Below are 11,092 nucleotides of genomic sequence, written 5' to 3'. Positions count from 1 at the left end.
CTCTGTCTATGGAGAATCAGATATTATCTGTTTCAGAAAATACAGCTAAGTCATACTTTCAGAGCATCCACATGCTGAGACTAGTAGATCAGCACAGGGAAAGACTTAGATGAAATTGCAGCTTCATTAAGGCAAAACCCTAGGGATCTCATTTGGTTTCAACAGAAGAACTGGTGTTGTAATATTCTATTGGTCTCCTCTAGTTTGAGGGTTGGAGGGAGGGTTAAAGGGGGGGAAGCTGCTACAATAAATTCTGCTGGGCACACCTTTGCCCTTGATGCACTTACAATAAGTGTCTACGTGGTCATGCTCAAATGATGATTAAAACTGAATAATGAAAACGACAACAAAAAAAGAAAGCTCATGATATATTTGTTTATTATTGCTCTCAAAGGGCTTGGTAGTCAAATATACAAGCTATGTTCTATTAAACCAGAAGAAAATAGTGTAAGGTATAAAATCTATGCTTACTGTTCCAATCCAAACCGCTTGATATTTTTTATGAGACACACTTACTGCTATTTTCAATCATATTCTTTCATACACACTCTGCATATTTATTTCAAAAACCTATTTGAAGGGACAAACCAAAGTTCAAGCCAAAAAGATGAGCTGTCATGTACTCTATTGTGGAATATTGTACACCTCAGTTTTCAAAATTGATATGTCTTTCTAGAATTGCAAACAAATTAAATGTGTATTCTTTACTAGCTTTTAAAACAAAATGATTTGTTATGATATGAAAATAAAACAGAAGAAATTATTCTGCTTTTTCTTCCCAAAATGTACATATATTACTCCCCTCAACTTGAAGCAGGAGTTGTTCTGTACAGAGTGGAGACCAAACATCCATTTAAAAGATTTTATATGCTCTATCTTCTTTTCTACAGCCTCTTTCTGCTCAATCACCATTAACCCTGTCCTACTAACCCAGGGGTCTGCAACCTGTGGCTCTCCAGAAGTTCATGGACTACAAATCCCATCAGCCCCTGCCAGCAAATTTGCCATCCTGGTAGGGGCTGATGGGAATTGTAGACCATGAACATCTGGGAAGCCGCAGGTTGCAGACCCCTGTACTAACCTGTTAATATTTCCTGCTCCATTCACCACTAACAAATGCTTTGTTCACATAAGGGGTCTTCCTCCTTTACAAGCCCTGCTTTGTTTTTGATACTGAGTGCAATTAAAACATATTCATCATCATCTTCAGAAAGCAATTGTACAGCATCTGTGGGTTTTTTAACTTTCCAAGAAGTGAGTTATTTACTAAGTATTTTTAAAAGCAACTCTACCTGTTCCCTGGTTAGAAATCAGAGAAAAGTAGAGGCATCTTTGTGCAGCTGGGGATACTGGTTTAAAAACAAAGCGAAAAGCAGAAAGTATCCCCCAAGTTATAAAACAGAGTCACGGCTGAAATTTGCCCATCCCTCAAGAACATTTTCAACTTCTAATGAAGTTAATAATAGCTGTCCATCCTTAGACTACAGGGAGTTTTTATCAGATATCAGACAGTACAGTTTGCCTGTTCTAGGACTACTAGTGCAATCTTTTGGTGGGAGAATGATGCAGCAAAAACAGATGTACACTATGGGCTGTGATCCAAAGAACACATTTTTTCCTGACTACAAACAAGTTACAAACAAAAGTATTTTGAAAATTAGTAACACAGGTGGGGCAGATCTGCATGCAGTCAGAGCTTTTACTGATGCATTTGCCCCCCTGAAGAGACAAGACCCTGTTTGGTTGGGAATCTAACATCTCTCTTCAGCAAGAGGAACTATGAGGCCAGAATGATAAGCCAGCAGCATGAACCGGTTTTCAACATATCGTTCTTTCCCACGCACACCTATCAGTTATTCTGATCATTACTTGTAAGATAACTTCAAAAACCTTCCATTCAGAAATTCATAAGCATTCAGGTACATGAGAAAGCAAAGATAAGCAATCCCTGCAAATAATTTTTCTAGTACTTGAAGTAGCAAGCAAACCAACCTATTTCAAGAATTCTTAAATGAACACAGGTATAAAAATGCAACATATATTAGGTAAAGTAAAATAGTACGCATTTATCCTTGGGCATATGAGAAAAAGCAAATCAGTGATATTATACAATTAAAATCTTCTCTTTGATAAGAAACTGTGCATTAATATCACATCTTAAAGAAAAGAATAGCCTAGTTCAGCTCTGAATTCTATTCCTAGAGTTTTAATTCACAGATTTTTCTGGTCTGGAGCTGACAGCAGAATTTTATCCCTGTACTGGAAGTATCTGCCACTGCCACATAGTTACAAATAGCCCCTTTCTAAACATACACACTCTCATGTGGCTCCTATAAGTATACTTTGAGTCAGGAGCCATGCTGACTTTACTCATTTGTAGCACAGTAAACAGAAATTTGAACCTTCAGAAGTTCAGATATTAAAGATTTTAAAAAGCACTGAAGTGGCTGTTGATTTGGGTGTTCATATGTTGTGCTAGATAGGTTAAATGACACTCCAAACCTTAACATATTTACCTGGAAATCAATTCCACTGGATTTCCGATGAAAATTATTTCAGGTAAGGATGTTTAGGATTGCAGCACTGGAAATATAGTACTCAAATGTGTACTATTCCATACACATAGCTCAGGTCATATATATATATATGTTATTATTTTCAAAAACAAGGTATTTTCCCTATCCCAGTGCAGGTTGAAGATGTTTTCATCATAAGCCATGCAAGAAGCTGAGCAGAGTGGATCTTTGGAAGAAACACCAAGACTAGGGGATTGAGTAGCTCAGGTCACATAAATCCAAATGCCTTTTAAAAACAGTCCAAGATGTAGGAGACTGAACCCAAGCATGTTCCAGTTCTTACTGGGACAGAACGAAGGGGATGGAAAAAAATTGAAACTATATTCATACTAGTCAAGTCTGGTCTAAAGAATGTGCTTATCCATAAAGGGCTTGGCCCACAAAATGTCATTATCCATTTCATTTCGAAAATTAATAGGTATCTAAAAATTCTACCGAGTTTTCAGTTGGCTTCCTCCCAAGGAACAATTGTAAATTAACTGGAAATTGTATTTTGCTACAGTGTATGCATTAAAAAAGTTACTAAGTATCGGAAAAAATGGTTATAGCAAGAAGAAATTCAGTGGCTCTTCTTGCAAAGCAGATGTTGAACTCTTGAAAGACAAACCAGTTACCTGATGACATATATAGCTCCACCCATCAGTTCCTTCCTCCCACCCCGACAAAGCAGAAAATGTTTTTTTTAGCCCATTTTCTCCCCAAAACCATGAATACAGATATCCTTATGCAGATAAGTAGTCAACTGCTTCCTCTTCTTTTGAATCTTCCATTTTCTTCAGTCTTGGCTCAAGTATTATTAGTTATAAGTTAATAAGAAAAGAAGATAAGTTTTCTAAGTTTCTTTCAATGAAGTTAATTCAATACCATAGTCTTGTTATGTGTTTAGAAGTGCATCTGTAAAATTATTTCTTTTTCTTGAATTCTTGGTTGCCATAGCTGGAGCCTTTTTCTATTTCTGTTACTCCTATCAGTCTACGGACACCAAAGGAAGCTTTAAAATAGAAAAAAGAAATATCACACAGTTATTTCAGGAGTTATTCCACAACACATCAACTGTGTAATACAAACCAAAAGCTCAGAAAATCTGTACAAGGATACACAGGCATATCAGATTGGATCCAACTGTGCAGCTGTACAAGTGGATACTGAATTCTGACCTTTCAGATTCTACATGTGCTGCACAGAACTGTAGCCTGGCACATACATGGGAGTGAGTGCCTGCCTGGGGAGAGACTGTTCCATCAAGGCCACGGTTGCTGCCCCTGCTTTGTCCTGTGAGCTTGTTAATGGCAAGTAATAATTGGGCAACTGGCTTAATTTTGGGAATCTGTGAAATCTGATTGTCTTTTATACACTGTAAGCCACTTTGGAGAAAAGTGGATGAAAAGTGTCCTAAATAAATATGATACAGAGATCAAGCATCTCAGAGGATTCCAACAGGTCACAAGGGCCTGAGGCATCCAAGGACTGAAATACTCTTTAATGTCCTTAATATGGGCCTATTCAGAACTGTAATCACTACTTCAATCAGAATGTTGATCTATCAGCAGTAGATGTCTGTAAATATCACAGCACATGCTGCTGAATCATGAAATTGCTCAAAAGCAAGCTTCGTTAACAGAAATAAATGTCTATCTTTTCTCTCTCCTGCCAAATCAAAACATTCTTTTGACCGTTTGTGCTTGCTTCAGCACATCTTTGCATTCCTATTGTTCCTCAGTGAGATCTATAAATAGCAATATTGCCCAAAGATTGAGGGTAGTCATGGCTGGTTATGGGAGGAAAATGAGTAACAAGCTGGGCAAATCGCTCCACCCCGGTCCCCAGCCCTCACAACCAATTCATAAACAGTACAAACAATAGTGTACATGGTGTAGAAGACACCACGGTGAATTAAAAAAGACGGCATTTGTCCCCCAATGGAAAATAAAAACAGAATGATTTACATCAGCTAACACTTCAAAGATGCAAATGCATAGTACACCTCATTGTTGATACATTTATTATGGCTTAAAGTTGTCTTGGATTATGATCTAAAAATGAGCACCACAAAGCAGGCCAAAGATTCTAAGAAAAAGATGCCTAAAGAAGTCTGTATGATGCTGTGGGCTGAAGTACTGGATCTGATCAGGGAAGATGCCACAGTAGTCACTTGAGAGCTTTAGGCAAATTACTACCCTCTTATCAGAACTGCAGTGAAGATAAAATGTATATGGTTGGTTTATTAATTGGTTTATTAATGGTTTATTAATATGGTAAATTGCAGTGTGGCCCTGGATATGGGGAAAGAAAAATCTAAACCAAAACTTAATCCAGCATGTACTTCAACGGGTCATACTTAGATAAATGCATTTGATGAAGTGAATCGTAACTCTTGAACAAATTAACACATCTATACATCCAGATCATGAGCAGATTGCTCAAAGTGCTAATTGTTATATCTACCAAGAACTACAATCCAGAGAAACCAAACAATAAATAAGAACACTCTGTAATGAGAACATTTTTCTTTCTCCCCAATTAAGCTGCAGAACTTTAATGTTAGTAACATTAGTCTATGATTGCACTACTGGATGCTGCCACTCTCTTACACATACACGTATTTCAGCTTGCAATTCCCCAGCTTCTGCTTGTGAGATAAACATTTTTCTTCAGTTTTATTACCTGCTCCAACAAAGCCCAGGAATGCAAGAATCAGGAGAGGTGATCCACTTGCAAAAATTCCAAAACCAAATTTGAAAAGAGGAGACAAGAGAATTGTGGCCCAGAAAAGAAAGTTTAGGAGAGTCCAAGGTCTTCTGGGAGGTTTGAACTGCTGACCAGGAAATATACCTTCTTGATTATACTTCTCTTGTAAAGCATCCTTGGAGAAAGAAAGGAAGAAAGGTATCAAGAAATCCATGGATTGTGTTCAGGTAACTCAATGCCTAAAAGATTTTACAGGTTTCAAAGTTTACAGATAATATTATACAGGCATGCTTGTGACAAAGTAGTAGTAGTTGCTATAAGAGGGATTAGTATTTTTGTTGCATCCTGATTTTAACACTGTTATACTTCTCATAAGAACATAAGAACAAGCCAGCTGGATCAGACCAGAGTCCATCTAGTCCAGCTCTCTGCTACTCGCAGTGGCCCACCAGGTGCCTTTGGGAGCTCACATGCGGGATGTGAAAGCAATGGCCTTCTGCGGCTGCTGCTCCCGAGCACCTGGTCTGCTAAGGCATTTGCAATCTCAGATCAAGGAGGATCAAGATTGGTAGCCATAAATCGACTTCTCCTCCATAAATCTGTCCAAGCCCCTTTTAAAGCTATCCAGGTTAGTGGCCATCACCACCTCCTGTGGCAGCATATTCCAAACACCAATCACACGCTGCATGAAGAAGTGTTTCCTTTTATTAGTCTTAATTCTTCCCCCCAGCATTTTCAATGAATGCTCCCTGGTTCTAGTATTGTGATAAAGAGAGAAAAATTTCTCTCTGTCAACATTTTCTACCCCATGCACAATTTTATAGACTTCAATCATATCCCCCCTCAGCCGTCTCCTCTCCAAACTTCTCTCTGAAGTCAAGTCAATCCTTTCCCCATTCATTGTTTGTACTTTTTTCTTTTGCATCTATAGATCTTGAACTATTTTTCAATTTTTCAGTGACAGGATACCAACAGCAGAAATCAGAGCAAAGGAACATGTGGTCCAGTGGATGAATAACAAAAAAGCATATGTTATTTCTTGGAAAGCTGAATGTGATTTTAGACTGAATTCCCATATGACAGTACTCATGTAAGCTAATTTAACATCCCTAAGTCACTAATCCACCCTGTGGAATGGCTTTGACTTGAGCAAGTCACTCTCTCATGTCTATGCTCCTGAAAGCTGTCAGGTAGTATATTTACAACTGGCCTGCATTGGAAGTTATGATTAGTGACAGATAATCTCTTCCAGCCCAAATCAGAATGGGTGTAGTTAAAACATACTTATTTTGAAGAAAGCCCACAGGTGTTTGGGGAAAAAATCATTTTAATTCAGATCCATTCCAAACTAGGTACTGTCATGGTTCCTGCTGATTACACTGGAAGAACAAAAGCCTCTCCACCACTCATCCCCACTGCAAACACTCCCCACAACCGTCACTCCAACTCAAAATCTCACCAGAGGACAGGGCTCATGGCAAAGAGAGGGCTCAGAATCTGGATGCTGACACACACCTCTCCTTTTCAATTATTGCCACAGTCTGCGCTTGTGATACACCCAGGTCTGTAAGGCTACTCTGTGTCCTCTCCACCAGAAATCTCACTTTGATGAGCAGGGCACTGGGTTGCACTTGTGGCAAAAGAAGCCTAAGTTACATCACTCTGGACTTTAGAGGGACCTGGACCCAAATGAAAAAGAAATCTGGGGGCTTTGGACCCATGAAACTTTATGTCTGAGCTGTACAACATCAATGGCTACAATCCTTATATGCTAAGAAAACTTTGCTTCTCATAGCTTAGCAGCAGTATTTGGTTCTTTAGGCTAAGGCTAACTGTTCTCCTGAGAAGCTGAAACTGGAGGACATAAGGCCCAAAACAGTGGTGCTGTAATCAAAGTATTTCCCCATTGACATAAGAGCCGTATACAATTCACAACAGTAATTAGTTCCCATAATTTCATTTTCAACTGATGTGATGTGTACAAAGAAACCAGTATGAATGTCTGCTTGTCTTGGTGCATCAAGGAGGGGGAAAGAGCATAGTTTAAAGGTAAGAATTGCTGGTGGGTTGATAAAGAAGCCTCAAGTCTTTTAATCTAATGAAAGGTTGGCTTTTATCCATTCCTAAACAAGTTCCATAAGAAGTCAGTCCCATTGATTTTAATGGCACTTACTTCCAGGACTGCTGCTAGAACGTGACAGCATTTCACAACAAAAGATAAAAAAACTTCTGAACTTCTTGATACAGCTAATATACATTTTCCTCCTTTGTTAGTTTGGTGATACCCCAGAGGTTGGGCTAATACACTTGTTGAGGAAACGGCAAGTGTCCCGCCACATGGCAGAAGAAACAATACTTTGAATCAATGTAATTTAGAAGACAGTAATGAAATTTATCTTTCTACCCCCTATCCTATATATTGACACTAAGATATCAAGCATATGGATTTGCAAGCCTGTAAGTCCTCAACTATTTCCAAATAATTTATAATGAATCTAAAAATGTTAGTCTTTTATGATAAAATGCTGTGCAGCTGTGGTTAGTCTTCAACCCACTATCATCTCCCCTTCCTCAGTGCACATCACCATCACAGAATGTCTCCCATTTGTTTATTAAAATATTTATTTGCTGTCTTTCTTGGCTACCATGGCAGAGCAAAGTGGCTTATTAAAAAAAACAACAACCCAAAGGTACCAACAAAAAAGGCAAGACAAACGCAGCTCTACAAGCTTTTGCTCAAAAGCTTTTTTGAAACAAACTGCAAAATGACCACCTAAACACAGGTGCCTTTTTTAAATGATGGTGGGCAGTATAGCCAAGCCCTGCTGGAGGTGCCACAAAAAAACAAGTGGGCCCATGCTATGGCCAAATGGATAGCTCAAAGAGAGAACTCCACCAGGAGGCTGTAAAAAGGATTATAGTAACTAAACAAGTAAAGAACTAGCATGTGAAGCACACCAAGCAAGGCAACGTTATTTATATAGATGTAGTTATGATATATACATACAAAAAACCTAGATCTCAGCAAGACCATAGAGCCTGATAGCTATCAGCCAATTGCTTCATGTTAGGCTTTACTCCTACTTGCTGTGTGGTACTTTTTCTTTAAAAAAAAAAGGACCTGAGAGAAGTCTAGATTATGGGAAATGATTCCTAGTGTGAGACTCCTTTGCTTGTTGTCAGAAGCCACTGTAACGAGGCAAGAATAAACAGCCAATAATCCTGAATGTCCTCATTTGCCCTCAAAAGGTCTTAATGCCCCAAGGGTACATGGACCCTGAGGGAGATTCAAGGATATGATTGTTCCAAAATCAATTTTGAACTTTCTTGATACATACTGCTCTCTATAAAGAATGATATTACATAACATTGTATGGATTGTTATAGAAAATGTAGACAATTCCATTTTTTAAGACATTGATTAAAACATTCTGCCTTCCAAGTGGGAAGCATAGTCATCACTCAATTATCATTTTTTAAATTGCCTGTATTTAGAACCACTGTTTTCTGTTGACAATTAGTTCCCTTGATATGTTGTTCTGTAAAACAAACAAACCATTCACCTTTTCCTGGTAAAGTTTATGAAGCCAGTTTGCTGCTTCCTTCTCATCCAAAGGGATGTCTTCAAGAGGAAACCTCCTAGTTTGTTCAAAGAGATTTTATTAGAACAACAATAATTAGAATATGTACATTGAAGCAGCAACACAGGATACAGAATCCTAAACTCTTATTATAAATAATAATTGGGCAGGTGGCAATTGTTGGAATTCAGTCATCTCTTTTCTTTTCACTCTCCAAAACACTTTCCAAGTCATGCATTTTTTTAAAAAAGAGAAGGCATGAAAAGTACACAGGTGTCAATATCCCACTGAAAGCAGGGTTTTGACCAAATACAGTGAATCAACCCAGCAGTGCTTAAGACTTTTATCGCTTTTCAGTGCCGTCAAGTATTAATGTTTTCATAAATGTTCAAAATGCCTTCCCCATATTTCTTGATATCAGATTCAACATGCTGAAGGAGGAAGCTGGAACTCTTTCTGAACTTCTCGTTTTTTACTTTAGCAATGAAGCCACACTGATTTAATTTTTAGCAATGTCAAAAGTTTCATCCCCCCCCCATTTCATTCTGTAGTCCCAATGCCAATAAAGTCCCCTAGCGTTATCTAGGGTAGGGCAGATATCCTGGGCGCTGCTTGAGGGAAGGTGCCTGGCAGCCCAGAGCCCCCCATGCCAGAAGCCCTGCCCCCCACAATCAAACTGTGGAGTTCAGGGGCAGTGTGCACAGTTCAGCGCTGGGACTGGGTCTAGTGTTTAATTATGTGCCCAGCCTCCAAGCTCCTCAAAGCCTGCAGTTTAAAGCTGGATCCAGCCAAGTGGAGAGCAGATTTGAACTGCAGGCTCAGCCTGGCGGGGTCCAGCTTTATTCTGCTGGCTCCGCCTCCAAAGTCCTCATGGCTTCAGAGGTGGAACTTCAGAGGTGGAGTCAGCAGAATAAAGCTGTACCTGGCCAGAGCAGAGCCTGAAGTTCAAGGCTGGGACTGGCCTCACTGAGTCCAGTTTTAAATTACAGGCCTTGGATGTGGGGCTCACAGTCTAAAGCTGCCCAGCCATGAACTGCACCCCCAAACTCCATTTGAGGGGGGGGGAGCAGCTCAATGTTGGGTAGTGCTCACCCTGGGTACCATCTTTAGTTGATATGCCCCTGATAAAGCCATCTTCCATGTATTTCCACATCCTTTACTTTTTAGCCACAAATTATGTGCTTCATCATACACTGGCAATCAGTTGATCTCTTGTGCTGCTAGAATTATTAATCAAAACACAAAAGTACCATCTGACACTATAATGAGATTGAGCAACCCTAATAAGAGTACAGGAAGCAAAGCAATATTGACCAAGCTCGAAAGGAGCCTTTAGAGAACTGAATCATAACCTATTAAGGAACTTCTTGCATCCAACCAATTCCCAATCTTGTGATGGCAGTCTGAACTAGGGTTGTCAAGTGATGTAAAGAACCTCTATATGATTCTGTTTGCCACAGTACCCCTGCAAAAAGGTCACTTATTCCTAATTAAGTTGAATATTTCCCACAGGCTATGCAAATCTGAAGGTGATTCTCTAGAGTGCCTTTTGTTTAGACAGAAGGCTTGCAAAACATCTAAAATTGGTCCAAATGGCGCACACAACAACAACAACAAATCTACTCTATAAGGTACACTTCAATGCTCAAACTACTTAACGTCCCTTTGATGGACAGCATTAGCTCCTAATTATTCTAACTAGCTACATTGAACTCCCTAAAGAAGAAGAAGAGTTTGGATTTATATCCCACCCTTTTCTCCTGTAAGGAGACTCAAGGTGGCTTACAAGTTTTCCCTTCATCTCCCCACAACAGACACTTTGTGAGGGAGGTGGGGCTGAGAGAGTTCTGAAGAACTGCAAGTAGTCCAAGGTCACCCAGCAGAAACACATATGGTTCACCAGATAAGTCTCTGCTACTCAGGTGGAGGAGTGAGGAATCAAACCCAGTTCTCCAGATTAGAATAGTTTGACATAAGTATAATTGAAAATCCTGTATTGTCCTCCAGCGCAACAAATCTGCCACCAGAGAGCAGTCATAGTCTGAACATTTCGATAGTACAGATATATTGTTCTTTTTGGAGCTAGTGAGGAAGATAAATTCCTAGAGGTTTGTCTTTGTTTTGCACAAAAAATATAGTACATTGTGTGGGGATATATTCACCTGGTTTCTTCTCCTAGATCCAAACAAATGCAGTCAAATCTTAAATTAGCTGGACATTACTGAAGAAACTCCTGTTATTTGTACA

General features: G+C 39.2%; 1 protein-coding gene across 6 annotated transcripts in view; it reads right to left on the bottom strand.

Moving 5' to 3' along the window:
• Positions 1 to 361: 361 nt before the first annotated feature.
• AGPAT3 (1-acylglycerol-3-phosphate O-acyltransferase 3) overlaps positions 362 to 11,092 on the bottom strand; it is an 86,983-nt gene continuing 76,252 nt past the window's right edge. For 5 of the 6 annotated variants that reach the window (XM_048493290.1, XM_048493288.1, XM_048493287.1 and 2 more), the window contains exons 7-10: positions 8,828 to 8,903; positions 5,241 to 5,439; positions 1,082 to 3,567; positions 362 to 945 (exon numbers count right to left, since the gene is read on the bottom strand). In XM_048493290.1, coding sequence (XP_048349247.1) covers positions 3,479 to 3,567; positions 5,241 to 5,439; positions 8,828 to 8,903 — 364 coding nt within the window. In that variant the 3' untranslated portion in view covers positions 362 to 945; positions 1,082 to 3,478. The remainder of the gene's footprint in view (positions 946 to 1,081; positions 3,568 to 5,240; positions 5,440 to 8,827; positions 8,904 to 11,092) is intronic. The other variant, XM_048493292.1, reaches the window with a different exon arrangement.

This window comes from Sphaerodactylus townsendi, linkage group LG04 (assembly GCF_021028975.2).
Source record: "Sphaerodactylus townsendi isolate TG3544 linkage group LG04, MPM_Stown_v2.3, whole genome shotgun sequence".
NCBI classification, from domain to species: Eukaryota; Metazoa; Chordata; class Lepidosauria; order Squamata; family Sphaerodactylidae; genus Sphaerodactylus; species Sphaerodactylus townsendi.
Note: the sequence above shows the minus strand (reverse complement) of the source record. Positions and strands in the feature narration are given on the sequence as shown.